General features: G+C 40.9%; 1 protein-coding gene across 1 annotated transcript in view; it reads right to left on the bottom strand.

Moving 5' to 3' along the window:
* ANTXRL (ANTXR like) overlaps positions 1–19,328 on the bottom strand; it is a 57,286-nt gene that overhangs the window by 36,729 nt on the left and 1,229 nt on the right. The window contains exons 2-9 of the mRNA XM_061459270.1: positions 8,368–8,439; positions 8,171–8,242; positions 6,171–6,252; positions 6,034–6,067; positions 4,169–4,248; positions 3,983–4,051; positions 3,700–3,780; positions 3,534–3,594 (exon numbers count right to left, since the gene is read on the bottom strand). Of these exons, the coding sequence (XP_061315254.1) occupies positions 3,534–3,594; positions 3,700–3,780; positions 3,983–4,051; positions 4,169–4,248; positions 6,034–6,067; positions 6,171–6,252; positions 8,171–8,242; positions 8,368–8,439 (551 nt within the window). The remainder of the gene's footprint in view (positions 1–3,533; positions 3,595–3,699; positions 3,781–3,982; positions 4,052–4,168; positions 4,249–6,033; positions 6,068–6,170; positions 6,253–8,170; positions 8,243–8,367; positions 8,440–19,328) is intronic.

Here is a 19,328-nt window from a genome sequence, read left to right as displayed (position 1 = left end):
GAAATGGCTAATTCCATTTAATTTTGCATCCTGGCTCTGGCTGCGTCCTTTTCTTCCTTAGTTACTGTCAGATCGTAGATTGTAGCTTTTGACAAGACAGCGAAGGGAAAAAGGTCAGCACTGAAATAACCGGGCAGCGCTGGCAGCGAGATGGTAGGTTGAAGCTGGTGTGCGCTGGCTGCGCTGTCGGCTTCGTTTCTGTGACTCTGATGAGTAGCTGACGGCTTGCATCCACACCTGGTAGTTGATGTGGCCAGTAGGATGCCACATCCAACAAATCCTTTCAATCCCATCTGTGTACCGTAAGCATAATCAAAGCAATGATGCTGTCAAACAGGATATGAGGCACCTCCAATTCTGCACTGATAGCCTGTTTACAGGATGCATGTCGGTCACTTTAAATGAAAGAGTAGAGGAAAGACCCAACTACATTGCTCCACACTGGGGACAATGAATGTGCAGGGTCAAAAAGCATTAAGCATCAGATAGCTGTCAACTCAGTGAGATCAATTTGTAAGTAGACTTGCCAGATAGCTTCGTCACAGAGAGCCAGAGTCCCAACTGGAATTGTTGCCACATGGAAATTGTTCCATCGGCATTTTGCTAAACCTCTGGCAAGTCAAAAATGAAGCGGAGATCACCAGTAATCACCAACACAGTAGTAATTATGAGTTGCAAGAACAGTTACAAGGAGTGGGTCAGATCTATTGTGACTGGCTTCCATTGAACAACAGAAAGCCCTCGTGATCTCATACCAGATTCTAAAAATTAGTAACAATGCTAAAAAAAGCCAAACTGATTATCACCACCTCACTCAGGTAAGTCTTATACAAAAAGCACAGACAGAGCCACATTTCAAGGATGTAAACTTTCTTTGCTGGAGAATGCAATAATATATTGTACTTTTTCAGAAGGTCTACTGGTTTTCGACCAAAATTTTGGAAAGCAAATTTCAATTACATACTAAAAAAAAAAACTTAGAAAAAGGGGAAGCAATCTTGCATTTCTAGGAAATCTTATGTTCTACAAAATCTTATGTTCTTGTTTTCAGCTAGTTCTAAAAGCAGGTGCATATATATTTATATTTTTTTATTATTCTTATATATATTATTTATATTTGTTATTCAATAGTACCTATATATTTATCAGTAAACAATATTAGTAACTACCTAAATTTAAAAAATGCATTACAATTCTGAGATGAATTCATAGGCTTCAGTATTTTTTGCGTTGAAACCCAACTAAAGTACATTTTAAAAAAAATTAAAAAAACCCACATTACATGGAGTAGAAGTGTATCTGACCGTCCAGTGAACTGGATTCAGGATCTGGATTCACATTACCATGAAAAAAGTTGTTCAATCCCAGGAGATTCCTTCCAGCAGAGAGTGGTGCACACAGCTATAAAGATGAACCTCTGGCCATGTTGAAGTTAGTGGGATAATAAAGGATAATAAAGTCAAGTACAAGCATAAATATTTCCAGCCTCGTACTGTAAAACCTTTCCCAGGAGTTAATTTCAGCTTGCAAGACTTGACTCATAATAAAAGCCATTAGAAGCCTGATTCTTCATGCTAAAGACCATTTAACACAAGAGCATGTATCATTTGGAGCTGCACTTTCGGATTCCTCCTATTTTCAAGCCTCCTACTACTATAGGTAAACCTTCAAGCATGCAAGATCCACAACTTCATACTCTGGTGATTCAGCACCACACTTCACCGTGTGCCAGCCTTTACCGGATGGTTTTGTCAACAGGACGAACCTCAAAATTTAAGTGAAACAAGTGCTGGTATTTTGCTGAAACACGAACAATACATGGAAACTGGTTCTCCTCAGTTTATATTGGTCTTACTTAAAAGCCACAAACACAACAAAAAAACATTTTCAGATGCAAGTAATGCAGCAATATTTTATTTCAGTAGGAAGGGCAAACTATTTTGAAGTGCACTTGTGTATTTTTAATCATGCTTGTGATAAGCTAGTTACCTAGAAAGCTTGGCAAAAATCTGAACTCATCATTCCTTTTAAATAAAAGAAACTTTACTCTTTATGCTGAAATACATCCAGTTTTGAGAAGCCCGTGGCAGGGGGGTTGGAACTAGATGATCTTAAGATCCTTTCCAACCCTAACCATTCTATGATTCTATAAACATTTTCTTTAAAATTTATTTCCTCAAATGCTTCTGAAAAATATTTTCAAATTTCCATTCGAAAATATGGTTTCAAATTCATCTTTCCAACATTCTTAACATCTTCTGAACAGTTACAAGACTACTACTGAAATCTCTCCTTTTGGAACATTCACATTGCTAAATGCAATTTCTGTTGAATGGGAAAGCTTGCAATAAGCTGTTGCACAAAAAAACCTGTCTGGTATACAATAAACTGAAAGCAAATAAAGGAAGAATTTACCACTATGAAATAAAAAAAAAACAACTTTGAAAAGTCAAAGCTTTAAAATTGTTTCTGATCATCTCCACAAACTGATTTTTAAAAATAAAATCATTCCTTTTCACACTTTTTCTACTGACAGGATTTTTAACACAAACATCTAGTCCACAATTATATACTTAGGAAAAAGTTCAGAAGATACATAGATATTTCATTTTTAATTGAAATACTCATAGCAAGATTATACTGTGATTGACATGTGGAAATGAAAAATGAACCATTTCTCTTTTCTGTAATATTTACTAGATTTTTCCTGATTTTCCTAATTTTGTTTGTTTTCAAGGTCAGCTTTCATGCATCATTGCTATTTTAATGTGCTCATTTTTCAGCATAGAAGAAAATGAACACAAGACAGTAACATCAAATCTAAATAACCATGCTGTAAACTGTACCTTCCAGCAAACTTACGGTGTCACTCTTACTCTGCTGTAATAGCCTCTTCAGTAGACAAACACACAGCAAGTTAATTGCTAACACAAACCAGAACAAATCCAAGCTAAATATACTACACATGAAAAGCATGAAATTATCAGCAGCTCCTCTGGGGATTCTTCATGTTTACCACACACACTAACCGTTCTTTTATTGTAAGTAAAACATCAGCAGTTTGGAAAACACACCAGGTACCCTGGCCTATGCAGTTCATTATATTTGGTTCAATAAAGCTGAAATTTCTGTGCACGTTCTAACTGCTGACAAGCCTTAGCAGACCCAGGAATGCAGCCTTTCCAGAAATTTTTGAGATGCCATCTTTAGACCCTAAACCACTTCTGACAGACTGGCTTTACATCACTTTTGGTGTCTCTTGCTCTTGGATGTTTTAAAAGTGGTATCCCCAGTTACCAAGGTGCTACCTCAATCAACTCTCCGAGCAGGTTTTCAGGCACAGCAGCTAGATGTTTATTGGCACTATTTTTTTCTCAGGCTGAGAAGGAACACGCAAGGCTTTCTTTAGCCATGGCCTGAGGGGATCCTCTAACACATCCCCAGGCTTCAGCTCTGATACCACATTAGGCAGTTACTGACATTTCATCAGTGTCGATCATTTGCCTTATCGCACTGCTCTTGTGGAAACTTACCTCCTGCACAAACACTCGATGGTTCAGCTGCTAGGATCTCAATGCAAGATTTCTTGAGAATCTAAAAAATGTAGATAACAGCATTTTTTGTAATCATTTTTATTATCTATTCTTTATTAATACAGGAAAGGGTGTTCTTTTCTGGGTTTCAGAATACCCGACTTACTGAATCAATGGTGCCTCTTAGGGCATAAAAGCCTCCCGTAACTGGAAAAACATGATTGATGCTGTCAGCAATTGTTGACAGCTGCAAAGAAAGACAATCATAAATCATGAGGAAAACAAAATCACAGTGAACAAAACTGAGCCCTTTCATACTTGCTAAAAGACATCATACTGACACGAAATGATTTACGCCTCAAGTAATTAAATAAATGCCTTCCCCGATGCTGTTACTTGTGCAGTAATGTCACAGAAAAACAAAACTAGAAGAAAGCAAGCAAAGTTACCTGCGTTTCATTGAAATCTTTCACTCCAACACAATAAACTATAGCGCCAAAGCTTCTGGCTCGGTTGGCCTAAAAAAAAAAAATACAAAATTGCCATCAAGCGCAAAGCCATGTAATCAGTGGAGCCCGCAGCTAATGCCTACAGGTTTGACATAAGCGGTTTGGGTGAATGTGAAGGTGACTTACTTCTTGTTCTGCATAATAAAACTGAACATCTTGCAATTCTCCATCCGTCAGAGCAATAATCACACTAGCGGTCCGAACTCCTACATGAAAGATAGTTATCAGATTACCATTGTATGTATGACACAAAGATTCAACAATGAAATGAAAGTTTGAAGTGAGGCATTCCTTTTTTTTTTGACAAATAAATGCATCTACCAAGATTACATCTAGATCTTTTGTGTGGAAAAGTGGCAAAATGGATTTGCACAGGAGGATAGGTTTCCCCTTTTCTCTTTGCAAACTTGACTCTACACAAACCTTGCCCAGAGATGATGGTAAGAGATACCTGTGCAAAAGGAGCTTTGCTGCCATCCTACCTTCTCCTCCAGCAGACTTCCAAAGAGCAACCCAACTGAATATGGCACAAAATGTGCTTCTGTAAGGGGTTCAGTCCTACACTTCTCGAGCAACAAGAGCTGTCACTAAAAATCGTACGACTTCTGAGCATGTGAAAACCTTGAGATCAGGTTCATTACAGAAAATTCACACCTTGTGGAAAGATTTTATATCCCACCTTAGCTTAAGTGAAAAGGTTGCATAGACTTTGGATAGCTATATGCATAATGCAGTATAGGATAAAATACTACCTAAAAAAAATGTAACATGCTAACAAAATTAAACTTAATTAATGTGCAAACTATGGCTCAATCAACCATTCTGCATCCATGGTTCTTAAGCAAAGTAACTAATACACACACACACGTTACTTTCAGAGAAGTATTTCTTATTTTTCAAAATAATCTGTTACAATTTCAAGTGTCTTCCCCCATACTGTCTGAAATTAAACACTGATCAGTTCTGACAGGTTTCTTATGCCATGCAGTCCTTCCCATGTCATGTCAGACACAGACAAATCTTAAAAAAAAAAATGACCTGCAACTTAGGGGGAGGATAGCTTGGAATCCTGTATTCCTCTTTTTTTTTTTTTTTTTTTTTTCCTTTTTTCCTGGTCAGTATGCTTGAAAAGGGCTAGAAAAAAAATTGAACGCTTATTTTGTTTTCTTTTGAACACTTGTTTCTTCTCTGATATTTTAGTTTATAAATCCAGATGTCATCTACTTTTTCCTTACAGAATAGTTGGTCAGTTCTTAGCTATATATTATGGTGAGGTAAAAAAGCTTTCAGTTGCATTCTTCAGGACTCTCCTGACACAGGTGCCTGAGAAGCTATGCAGAGGTGCTGATGAAGACTCTACACTCACAGCCTATTTTATGAAAAGGCACTGACCCATTTCTCCATTTTCCAGAGCCCACCAGCTCACAAATGAGAACCAGCTCATACCATGGTACAAATCAGGCAAGAAGGGTTCAGTTTAACTAATTAGGCCTTCTTTTGGCAAAGATAAAAGCCACAAACACATTTCCCTCTTCAAATTTAGGGAAGATTTACATTTTAGGAACTCAGAATCTGATCCTGAATCTGTCACGCTGATGCAAAAATCTCAGCTGATTGCATTCACCCCTATACCAATGAGAACAAGGACTTGGGTGCACAAGGCAGGCAGTGCTGAGTGTACCAGGACAAAAGGGTGCAGGAAAATCTGGGTATTCCTGTCCCCTGGGAACAGGACAAGCAGTTCTAGCTTTAATGCTTTGGTCTGTATTCTGCAATGGGGCAGATCTGTGATCATACCGGTCTCCTCTGGTCTTAATAAACCATGAATCATTCATTTAAAAGTAGGGCCGTAGTCAAAATGGAATGCAGTGATTGTGTAACACCAATTCCTTCTCCAACACTTTTCAGTGGGTTTACTGCAGGTCATATATGAACTATCATCACTGTCTCTTCAATGAAGATACTTAACAGGAGCAAAATACAACACATACCTCCATAGGTTTCGTGGTAAATCTGCTCATTTGCCTGCAACGAAGTGCAGAACTTTGTTAGCTCTTAAGTACACCGGAAGCAAGCAAAGCAAAGTTTATATGTATAAATCAAAGGAAGAAGGTACTGTGATATGTACCCTTTTAAATCCTTCATGCATGAATGTGTCTCCTCCAGGCACTTCAGACTGAAGAATGTTGAGCCCTCGTCTTATGGCTTCCCTTTGGATAGAAAACAAAACCAAACAAAACACTGTTAAAAATCAATTTTATTTTATTTTTTCAAACCCCACAATTTTTCAGCCAAACACCCATAGGAGCACAAAACTGGATATAAGATACAGTGTTAGGGTTAATACATTTTAAGGGTGCAATTCCATCCCTCATTCTGGTACACTGTCAGTCAGGATAAGATTGAATTAAAGCAAATACCAGATATTAAACTCTGACAAACTGCAGACGGAATGAGAATTTAAAAGCTTATGACCCTGTCATGAAAATGGGACAAATATAACCCCTGTATTCAATCAATCACCAGGACAGCTGGAATTAGGACTTTTCCATTATAAAGACAGAGGCCAAAAGATAAGAGAACAGGATGGGAATGATGTGTATTTCCTATCCTAGACCAGGGACTGATCAACCCTCCTGGGGCAGCTGCTGCCTAATAAGAGAGGGAATTTGATCCTACGACACCTTCTTGCACAGCTTCTTACTCCACAAATACCTGTTAACGAAAGGATCGCTCAGTGAAATTAATAATTTAATCAACCACTGACCACTAAAAGACCTTGACCCTCAGCAAAGTTTTCATTATATTAATGGAACACAAATAAAGCAAACAAGGCACAAATATTCAACAGACAAGATGGAGGCAGTCCAACATCATCCCCAGATGCCATGGCGCATCATTTTTTAAAGGACAGTGAGAGCCCCATTTTACAACTGGGTATTTTAGGTGGTACAACCCCAGCTACAGAGGAAACAGGAGTCTATGTGGGATGAAGGTAAAATTAGAAGCTGGAAATTCAGGATTTGTCCTTAGGGCAAAAAGCACATTTTTATCCTTTCAAAGTATAGAATGAGCTGAAAAAGCACACATGGTGATCCATACAGAGAACAGGAGTTCAGGAGAGGGAACATTCTAATATGTTCAACATATTGCCACAGGGCTCCTGCCTACTTTTCACCTTGAAAAGAATAAATCCACCTGGGAGAAGTAAGCAAGTTTGGGCTCCACCACCAAGGTACATGATGGAGACCTAAGCCAAAATTCAGTGGAGCCAGCAGAAACACAAGACCCCTGTGGGGTTTCTGGCTTTGGGTGAGGCCCTGGAGTACAAAATGGAGGACAGCTGTTGTTTCAAGACTGCTTCAGAGCCGCCTTTTTTTACAGGTGCACTGTACTGCTGGGACCTTCTCACACAGACAGAAGCAGCAGCAAAAGCAAGGGCTTTAAGCTGAAAGAAATTTCTTAGAAACACCTCCATAACTGGGATTTGGGTACATGAGGCAAATTAAACCCAAAATTATTTGGGTTGGTTTTGTCTGTTTGGTTGGTGGTTTTTTTGCTTTTGAGGTTTTGGGTTCTTTTTGGTTTTTTTTTGTTTTTGTTTTTTGTTTGGGGGGGGTGGGGTCTGAGGGCAGGGGAGGTGGGGGGGTTTGGTTTTTTTTTTTTGGGGGGGGGTGGGGCTGGGTACAACTAGCTGCTGACATGAAGTTCAGGACTTTGGGTCACTCTGAAAAGCACTGTGGGACTTCCATACAGTCCTTTTGCTCATCAGCTCAGGGTATGAGATAGCTGATGCAAAAACTGCCCTTATCTGGACACCTAGGGATAGTGAGGATGTACATGATTCCTTGACTGGAAATGTAGTTTCTCCTCAAAATACTGCAATAAAGAACATACAAGCCCAGTGCCGCCTTACTCTTACACGGCTGAAAAAAAAATGGTAATGGGAGACTCAAAGTCCTTCTAAGCCTCTTCCAGCTTGGAAGGGTGGAATGGATTTCAGTTGCTGCCTGAGTTGGTGCCACAGCGAGACCAAGACCGACCTCTGGATTCTGGTTTGGGTGCCACTTGCTGCTTGAGAGGAGGGATGGAGGGTATTTCTGGATGAAAGCTGTAGGGAATACTTGCCTATTTTCTGTTAGCTTCATGATTGTAGTACCTCGTGAAGAAAAAACGATGAAAGACATCCGCAGCATTGGACTGAAACAGAACAAGCCAGATCCACATCAAACACAGACCACTTCAGATTTCCATTTGCTAAGAAGCAGTGAATGAAAGAAATTAAGTATATAGCAGATTAAAATATCAACTTAAGAGAACTTTACCTTATGAACTTCTCAGCTAGGCTTTCCACAAAAGAATATATCTCAGTCCAATGATTTCTAACACTTCCAGACCTGTACACAAAACATAATTGATTACATTAATCTATTTCACATTGAAATTCCTTGTTCCACTCTCATTCTTAAGCCTGGGCTACTCCAAAGGTGATTCAGGACACAAATTACATAGATGTCTATGGAGATGAGGCAGCTAGCTCTGTTGAGGTTTGTACAGCAGTTGTGTTGGAACCTGTAACAGAAACCATCCTGGCAAAACCTACTGACTCAAAGAGAAGTAGGTCTGAAATGGCTTGCCATACAATTTGAAAAGAATTCAGTAACTCTTCCATCTGCTTTTGTTCCTTTTATAACATAACATAACATATAAGTATTTTCTTCTAGTTTAATTAATTTTATTTGACTGTGAGCTGCAAGCAGATTATTTACTTTCCTAGAGCACAGCTCTCCCCTTGCAGCCACAGAGAAAGTCCTGACTGATCTTCTATTCTCCCAAAACGTGTGGGAGAATGCTTCCATGAATTACTGTTTGTTTCAGAAGAGAAAGCTTCTGAAGTAATTCAGAAGGGAAAGGCAGTACTTGTAGCTCATTTGCTGGACTAACATTCTGGCCAGTCAATCCCTGGCTGCTTTATAGATTTCTTGTGAAAACTTGGGCAGCTTGGTTACATGCACAAACTTACATTCATGCTGCCATTCCCAATAAATAAAATGGAATCACTGGCACTCCCTGTCTTTTTTCTGCTTAGTCTTACATTCCCAGGGACCCCCACACTCAGACCTCAAACAGACCCTTGCATGCAGCAACTCTGTAGTAAATGACAGGCTGTTCCTATTTTGTAGATATAGGCCATACACGTTTAGGCCATTAAATAGGCTACAAAGTATGAGAAGTCAATGGTTTTAAAAGCCCTCTCTAGCACCGTGGTGTTTATGAAAGAATGACTTATTTGCTTTCCTTGCTAGGCAAACTCACATTATCAGGTGCCTAGGCATAAAGATCAATAAAACAACAGCACATACAGAAGGATCACAGGGACTTAGGCAGAAAATTAAAAAGTTTCTGAAATTTAACTACTGTATAACAGTAGGTTTTCTCTAACTTGTTAGATATTTTTCTGTGCAAATATATATGAAAAAGTGAGAAAATGACCTGTATTACAATTCTCAGTTCTACTACGGACTTCCCAAGTGACTTTATGCCAGTCGCTCCTGCCCCTGTATGTCAGGTACAGGTCAGCATACAGAAGCCCACGTGTGCTACTGTTCTGGAGAACTGGTGATTCATTCACAGACTGCACTGGTTATCACAGAATTAAAAAATTGCCAGGCACTGAGAGAGGGCAACAAAGCACAAGGAACTGCTCAAACCAAGGGTCTGGACCCTCTGTGGTCTCCAATCTGTATGTGCTATGCAATGACAAGTTTACATAGTCATACACAGCACCAATGAAAGTTTCTGGCACTGCTAGCACTTTTATCATTAAAAAACAATCCATGCTGATGTGAGGTATGTACTTTAAAGACAGCTTTTCCAAAAAGGGATTTGAGGCAGTTCAATGCCCATAATTCTCCAGGATTTTTCTCAGCGTCCCAGTCTAACTCTCTAAACATGATGAACTCAAAGAGATTTTCTTGAATCTCTGCAAGATGCATTTACAGCTCCCAGATTATTTTTTTTTAATCCTTTCCCCCCTGTAGTTGACATCCACAGTTTCATTCTGAGTTTTAGACCCCACTTAAATCAAACTCCTGCAATTTCTGATGGAGTCACTTCACAGATTAGCTGCAGTTCTTTACTTGGAAAAGACTGACCTATTTTGGATGAGGGATCAAATTTCTACTGCTGGCACCAGAGGCACTGATGCAATCCAAAAAAGAAAGTAGCAATGAGTTTTCTTTGTAACAGCCACAAACCATCATTTCCAGTACCTTCTTAGGACAGTCAGAATTACCTCTCCTACCTCCCCCTCCCCTTTTTTTTCTTAATCTACCCCTCAGGCAAAGAGCAGTTTGTTAAAACAGCCTCAACACTGGAAATTCCAGAAAATCATAAACCACTTATGGTGGAAAAACATGAAGACTTTTAAAGTAAAAATATACAGATAACCTTAATACTGTGCACTTCCATACACTCTGACTATAATGAAACACCCCTTCATGGAAATGGTACAGCCAGTGAGACTAATAATTGGCTGCAATCAACCTGTAGATGCCCACTTCTGAAAAGCTATGGGGGTCTGGGGAGTGTACAGTGCTCTCAGAGTGTCTGCCTCCACATTATCAGGTTACAACCCTGCTGAGCAGAGGTATTTCAGCATGGCAGTGGGTCTCCTTGTCCTCTAGGAGAGATTCTACTCCACAGTGAAAGTGGTCATTTCACTCTCAATCTTAAGACTGATACTCTTAATATGAACCCACATGGTGCTTACCAGCTGGGAAGTGCCAAAGTATTCCAATCTATCAACTGGGAAGTGTCAAAACCAGACAGAAACGCTAGCAAGAAAACATTCCCGTTTCAAAATCCCATATAAAGAGTACCAGTGAAGTGGTCAGCGCTTAATCACTTCCACACCACACTCCTCCAAGCCCATGTATGTCATGTCCCACTGCAAATGATGCCCAAATGCCACCAATGCCCATCATGTCAAACCTCTCATGAACACCAGTAGGGGTAGCCTAGGTTATAGAAAAACCTGATTTCCCCACCCGGCCACTGAAGCTCACCTCTATATATCCCCACTTGTATTTTTATTTGCTGATTTATATATATATATGTTTCAGAGGCTGCTGGGGTTTGTCCTGATAGTTTCATCTGCTGCCCTGAGGCATGACCATACACCACCACCACCAGTTTTAATGGCAGATTAAACAAAGAATTACAACAATAAAACGTTTGCTAAACTATATACTATGTTGCCAGATGCTGTCAAAGACGGACAAACCAGAGCTGCCCAATGCTATTGAAGATACTGATGCATTTCATTGCTTTTGGGATCTTATCTTTCACACTTCAGAATCACTTCTGCTGGCAGCATAAACTAACCTGCTGCCCTTCTTGGCTGCATCAGGCTAGGAGGTTTCTTGCCTTGGTTTCCCATGACAAGTGGGAGGCTCCAAGCACACTCTGAGCTCCTATCTGAATATAGCCAATGCTTGAAAGCCATACTCGTTTTTAACTCCACAGTTACCAAGCCCAGAGAAAGCACAGGGTCTTTCAGTGATTTTCTGCCCTACAGGTTATTGTTGGTCATCCACACAGCATGGCTTTTACAGTAGTTTTGTTGCTTTTGTTGTTTCCCTTAGAACCTTTCAGTAACTCATGTTAATCAGTGTACCCATGCTAACAGGGGCCTCAGAGTAGATGTGTTGTCCCAAAGTGTCATCAGTAAATGACCACAAACAGATTCCTTGCTTGGCCTGTTTGGCCATCAAATTATATATTCCTGTAAGATTTCAGAGGAGCTGTGAAAACTTCTGAATAAAGAGAAAAGAATAAAGGAAGCATGGAAAAGGTCAGTGCTGTGCAGAAAAAGCACACGGTCATCCTCCCTCACCAGTAATTAGGAGAAGCCATAGGGAAGTGATGCAGCCAGGGAACCCTATGTATCCTGCTGTGGAGATTTGTACCAGTGGATCCACCAAGCTGTCAGCAAAGAAAGGCTACGCTACAGACAGACCTATCTTGTTGGCTCACACCTTTGAGATTTCCTGCTTTCAGTCATCAGCTACCTGGTTCAACTCCTCACATCATTCAAAACAGCCACTGTCACTCAGCTGATCACCAGGCTTCCTCCTTGCACACTCCCCACTGAAGATGCCCAGTGAGCCCCATGCTCTCTGCAAAGTACTGGGCCCCACATGCCAAAGACCTCTGTGGATGGTGACCTCACTGCTTATGAGCAGTGAGGGTGCCTTTCAGAGGCAAGCTGGATGATGAGGCTCCAGCCCTCAGAGGTTACATAATTCTCATGGCAAAGGAAAATGCAAAGCAATAAACAGCTGCTGTGGGTAGCTGGAGAGCCGCCGAAAGTATTTCAGGCCCTGTTTCTGCTGGGGTGAGCCTGGAACAGGTCCAGAGAAATAGCAGAATTTCCCCAAGTTCATACCGGCACAACTGGGATTAGACTTAAGCCCAAGCAAAGTGAAAAACCCACAGAAGCCATTTGTTGTGAGGGTGCTCCCCACTCCATGAGCTCTGTTCCCATTACACACAAGACAAAGAGGAGAGTCAGCAAACCACAACACAGGAAAGAATGTCCTCCTGGCCTCACTGGGACTTGCTCGGAGGAGCAGCTGCTGCTGTTTTCCTGAATTTCTTATTGCTACTGCTTGAAGGGAGGGGAAAAGAGGAGGTCCGTGAGTATTTCTGGGGGTGGAAGGAAGTGATGTGATTGCAAGGCTTCATTCTGCTCCTGCTTACTTTGGAGCGACTCCTTCTAGTTTAGCACTTTTACTCTGTGTCAGTATTAAAAAAAAGCATGTTAAAGTCATGCCTACCCCAATCTGAGGTACTTCACTGCTGCTTGTGAAGACAACAAAACGTGAGATGGGTTGGAAAACTCCACTTACAGGCTCCCAGAGGCAGTGGAAGCTGGAGCTCTGCGAAATTAAACAGCAAAATGCTGGCAAATGGGGTGCTACTCTCAGCCCAGTTACTTCAGCAGGCAAAAGATAGGAAGGTCAGTTGTAAGGTGTCTGTCCTAGGGCACCTGTGATTCACAGTTACAGCTTAACTCACCATCAGGAGCCTATGTAGTGCAACATACATCAGTCCTGCACCTTAGCAGTGAAAGTTAAAACCCCAGTGTTACCTAAACAGTGAATATATTTTATTATTTCATGTATACAGAGGAGAGGCGGCAGGACCCACAGCCTTCCCTCCCTGCTGAAAGTGAGAAACTCCATGAAGATACAGGGCTGCTTCTTGTCCTATTCATTGCACATGAACATTTGCCTCTGTTACAGATTAGCTGAAGGCAGCAATTCCGGGAATCCCGGAGCACGAAACAGACTCATTATTAATGATGCCACATTCAGTTTGAGTATGGTGTCAGGAGAGGACAATACTCATTAAGTTTGCAGGTCCCTATAAGTCTCTATCTCCTAAAGCTAATGGTGATCCTGTATAAAGCCCATTGCTCAGAAATGTGGCGCTTTGTTGTTGTTGTTATTTGGAGTACTCTTTATGGTCACAACCATGCTGTAGACAACAGAATTCTTGCACATGGCCAGTAACAGCTCTGCAATAAAAGCAAACCCTGAGGCACCTACTTTGTTGTGGTTTCAGACATGCACACGCGCTTGTTCATCCACCCCTCTGCTCCCTTCTGAACCAGCACAGCATTCAAAGTGACAACAGTCCTCCTCTCCCAAACAATGCTTCTTGCAAGCATATAAGGGACTGGGTGATTCATCTAGGCAAGGACAGACTAGTTTATATTATGTGCTCCAGAGGCAATTAGAAACACTGGTGGAGACAGCTATTCTGAGACAGTGCTTCCTTCAGAGTACTTGTAACACTAATTGACAAGACAAAGGCTGGAATGGGGAGGGGAAGATGCAAAGGAGTAACTGGTAAATGGATTTTAGTCCTAGGCCAGCACCCTGAGCACAGGACTCAAAGTATTTGAATACAAAGGGTCTCACAAACAAAACCATTAATTTTATACATGGCTTTTCTCTAGTAAAATTATCAACAAAATCTGCAGAAACATTACAGACTTCTCTAAATCACACCTCAAACACTGCTCTTTGCTCCTATGTAATCCATCTAATCCGAAAGTCATGTCCACCCGCTGCTATAGCTCTTACTACATCCCCAGCCAACAAAAGAGCACGAAGTGAAATTCAGAAGCCATGATTAGGCTGCTGCATGTATCCACTTCAGATCTCCCTTTAAGGCTCCAGAGCTGCTCTGAGGAGCATCGAGGCTGGAAGACCCATTCTCAGCATCCCTGTTCTCTTCAGCACAAAGTGAGCAATGCTCAATCCTAATCACTCTGCAACACTCTTGACAAAAGTGCAAATGATAGCCAGGAGCAGGGAAATACAACTCGTGAGCCCTGAAAAACTCCTAGGAGTCAATTCTGAGTCGCATTTGAAATGAAAAGGTTCCGTCCTACAATGCCTTATACAAACTCACACCAGCGTTTGGCCTGCAAGATCAGACAAAAGTAATGAAATTCTCAGTCACTGAGTGCACACAAACAAAAATCCTGGGTCACTGGGAATCTTACGGTTTACTTCCTTGGCTCAAGACCCAAATAAATCAGATTTAGTTACATGCATAAATAGACGGCAAATGACAAGCTGCCATGGTTTTTTCTTCCCGTTAACTGTACATGGTTTATGTCAAATAACCACTGCCCATTAACTTTGCCTTGCGTTTTATAAAGAATTTTTTTCTTAGGGCAGAAGGGAAGAGAATTGGTTTTCCTGAATATTTTTTCCTGCCAAAAGACAAAGCTGGCAGAATAATACCAGACAAAATACAAATAAAACCTGGTTCCAATAACATAGGTATGTCTGAAGCCGAATAAAAATTTGGTTTGGAACATTCCAAGCAATTATACCTGTTGTAAGAAAATCACAGTGCTGTCTGAGATATAACCACAACAAAGAAAGATTATGTTTTGAAAACAATAAAGAATATTGCTTAGGGGCAGCTGGGGAATATGAGAGGTAGATGATGTGGTTACATATAAAGGGGGGAAGAAAGTCGGACAGCAAAAGTGGAAGACCATTTTTAAATATACATGCATAGGAATCAATGCCACCTAAGGAACAAAACTGATACTTCTGTTCAGAAAGCAACTCCTCTCAATCTCAATAGACGGCTGACTTGCATCAAGTCCTATATTTTACAATGAATTGAAATCTGCCTGCAGTAGGTAGATATTCTTATGAAAAAGGAAAAAAAAAGGAGTTCAGCAGTGGTTTTAGTCAGTCAACACAGATTTTCAAATGCAATTAAGTTAGGTGACAGCATATGTGTTCAGGCACCTATCTTTGCCAGCAGTCTGATTTCCAACCACAACAACGTTCTTAGCCACACTTTTCCCCACCTCACGTGCTGTGTAAAACCAGCACAAAGAATGGCATCAGACCAAGACAGTACAGAGAGAGAAGCTGCAGAAGTTCCCACAGGTCCTGCTCCATCCTAACATTGTTGGGCTGGGTTTACATGAGTATGGGAAAAGAGGCAGAGTGAGAGCCTAAGGCAAAAAATACTTGCTCTCACTAGTACTTGTAATTCATGAGTGCTAAATTCATTCAAATCATTGGCAAGGAAAGAGGGATAGGGAGGGACACAAAATGTGTTTACCAAACTCTCCTTCTTTGCTTTAAATACGGCATATTGTGAAAAAGAAAAAAAAAAACAACCAAACCCAAGGTGAATCAACAACTCATTATAGTTGGTTTAAAACGATAAAAGCTGGCCCAGAATAGCAGCTCCTGAAATGCCTTTTGTTCCAGTAGCTTTTTTGACTCACCTGCAGTGACTTAGGAAGCATCAACCTGTTTCCCTCCCTCTTCCACAAAACTGGCTTTTCAAAGGGAAGTTGGGTAAGCTGACACAGACCCAAAACTCAAAACCAGGAAGCAGTTGAGACACAGTAGCTAATTTCCCATATAATTAGAGGTTGTACTCTTCCCCACCAGCTCCCAACCAGTAACATTCACCTCTGGAGTGAAGCTTACCAAGTTTAAAGAGAGGAAGCTGGTAAATGGATTACAAGTGAGAAGCTAGCCATATTTTACTGATGTCTTTACCAAAGTTGCTGTTGACAGGGATTCTCTCAGGAGCACAGGAGACAAAGCAAAACTGCTGTGAAAGGCAATATTGTTGTGGGCCTAAGAGATGGGAATACCATGAAGAGTTACTATCCAGAAGTTCAGGGGGAAGATGAGGAGTGGATAAATAATAGTTAGGCCAGCATCTCCCCCCAAAAAAACATTATAATCACTGCTCTAAAAGAAAATCAGCCAGGGCCTTACTAAAGACATTTGTGCTGCCATGGTGTCTGCTGTGGAAAAAGAAAACATTTTCCCAAGGCTGTGCAGATCATTTTTCCTCAAAATAAAGACAATTTCTTAGCAAACATCCCAGCAGGAAAATGAGAAAATAATTCCCTCTATCTTGCATTCTTCCCCCACCCCCAATTTTCCATTCTGTCCTAAAGTGAAAACAATAATCAAAGACATTTCTTCATATTGGGTAAATACAAAATACAGACAGCTCTGCAGCTCAGATCTGTCATGTCAAGCATTGCCAGCAGCAGATATTTATGGCAGTTGTAAGTCCTTACTTTAAAAGGATTTCTATTTGTTGCACTAATAAACAATCATAATGATGCTACCAGGCACTGTTATAATTAGAAAACACTAGAGGTCAGTCATCCTTTCTGCTGTGCAAGTGCATTTCAATATAATTACAAACAACAGCCAGATGTCAACAGCGAGGCAGGCATGAAAGGAAGTTATTTACATACTCAAGCACAAGGATGTCACTATAAGACCTGATAGTCAAGCACTCAAATCCCTAAAAGGACCTGTCCTCGGGCAGTTTGGGATGGGACTGAAACAATATCTTCATGCACCTGGGTAACCAAGGCAAATGAAACAACCAAAGCAAGTGAGAAATACAGAACTATTCATTATGCTGGGCTTCAGAGCTATGTTTGTTTAAAGGTAAGATCTTTGAGATCTTAGGTACCATATGTGACTTGATCTTACCGCATGCCATAGGAGAGGTGGGTATGCCAGCTGCACTGTATACTGCCTTACCTCATGCAGAGGGAATGACTGCTAAAAAAAGAAAAATTTCTGCTGCTTCAGTATGGTACACTGAAGTCTTGCACTACATCTCCCAACAAGCTCAAGCCTCATAACTCAAACTATGACATGCAAACACCACAAGATTGCAGATTACAGGCAACCACCTTTGTGGCCAGCTAATGTCCAGTTTAGCTTCAAGAGAAGCATCCCCAGAGACCAGGCAGTCCTAATGTGGCTCTGGCACAGTCAGACAATCCTAAGGAGGATGGTGGCACATCTCCCTCCCATACATGCTGCTTCTCCCTTTCACCATGCCAGCTTCTTGCTCATCCAAGGCTTAGTTCCACTGCTCTGATCTTGCCTATCCTATGGAGTTAACATAAAGGGCTGCAATCAACTTCAAGCTAAGAAAAATGGTAAGAAATCAGTGAGTTTCTTTCACTAATTGGCACCGTATATATTATATCAATAACTTCACCAGCAGATGATCTTTTCCATCTGATGGTTGTTGCCTGCAGGATTAAATCCCCAGAGACTTTGCCTGGCAGAATGAAAAAGAAAAATCATGTCCCAGTAAAGTCATTGTAGTAACACACAATGCTTACATGCATAAGGAGAAAGGCTTGCTGTCTTCTTCCAATTTGCCTCCTATTGATGTAAGATTACATCTTTCTATGGGGAAGCAAAGCAAAGCAAATTTAAAGTCATTTAGGTTCACACCCAGGCTGACTTCAGACAGGGCCTGTCATTCAGCTAAAGAGCACACCACAGGGTCACAGGATTAAAGCCTGGAGTTTTCACAGAGCCAGTGCTTCAATCCCATTGTTAGCTAATTAAAACTGAATGCATCTAACTCCTGACTGGCAAAGCACCAATGAAGGGAGGCAATACCCAACCCATGTGGGGATACTCTGTGGTGTAGAGGGCTTGGTTTTTCTGGGGATTCTCCCACTAGAAATTAGACCCAGTATTCTTCCCATATATGTGGCAGCACAGAACCAATTCTAAAGAAAAAAATAAAATATGTCCACTGCATTTTCAAATTTGACCAGCTGCTTCTGACTAGCTTCCTGCCTTCTCTCTACCAGGAATATTCTGACTCTTCTCAACACTAATGGATTACCTGGTTCCTTCCTGATGAAGGAACTGGATTCTGCTTCAAGATCCAGTGTCTATCCACTCAGTCAATCCTCCCTGCCTCTATAAAGCTCCCAGTGCTATGCCAGATGTCACAGAATACAGCTGGGACTAAATACACTCTCGGCTATCATGGGACTTACAGCTTCTAAGGTCTGGCATTCTAATAGTACCCATATAGATAGTAATGTGATCTCACTGAGGCCAAAAGCAGCTTTGCCACCATGTTGCCACAGACTTGATAGGAGCAGGGATGGATTCTAAAACCACTCAGGTGCCTGAGGAACTTCTACTACCACTTTTTAACAAAGTGGAACTGTTTGATATAACTTCAGATTCAGTTTGCAACTGAAGCCAAAGAGAATTTTCACACTGGAACTGAAGTGCATGACTTTTCCTTCAACCACATTCAGGTCGAGTCTCCAATGGACCACTGTACAGAGTGGACAGCACCGAAGCCAATATACAAGACCTATAGCCTACTAAAAGAAAACACACCATTTCACATCCAAAGTACTGAAAATGCACTTGCTTATACAATCAATTTCCTATTACTTGACATATCAGTTACTGAGCAAATTACTCTCTTCTCTGCCTTGATTTCCCCAAATACAAAATGAGTGATAACAGCCATCACTCAAGTAAAGTGCTTTCTGATCACAGTGCGGCGATTGCCAGAGGTACACAATGCCAATATAAACAAGGAAACTGCACTGTAGAATCATGTCACAGAGAGAATCACATCGCAATCACCAACATTTATTGTTGCAGCGAATTCAATATGGGAAGTGAGCATAACAACAGTACGAGTCACTTCGGAAAAGCCTGGCAAGAATTCAGTTAAGAACACTAACCCCCCACAGAGCTCTTTCTAGACATGAAGGTTACTTCAGGAACATGTTCTTAGTGAAAGAAAACAAAACAATGACCTCATGGTGTGTTAGTGCCTTTTAGAAAGGCAGAACGCCTTTGGTCTTCAGATGCCTTTGCTCTAAGAACAGAACCACTACTTAATGATACTTTTTTCC

This window comes from Pezoporus flaviventris, unplaced genomic scaffold (assembly GCF_033815535.1).
Source record: "Pezoporus flaviventris isolate CSIRO_AGI_PZ_B2104156 unplaced genomic scaffold, CSIRO_AGI_Pfla_v1 ptg000029l, whole genome shotgun sequence".
Lineage (NCBI taxonomy): Eukaryota > Metazoa > Chordata > Aves > Psittaciformes > Psittacidae > Pezoporus > Pezoporus flaviventris.
This window is presented reverse-complemented; position numbering and strand designations above follow the sequence as displayed.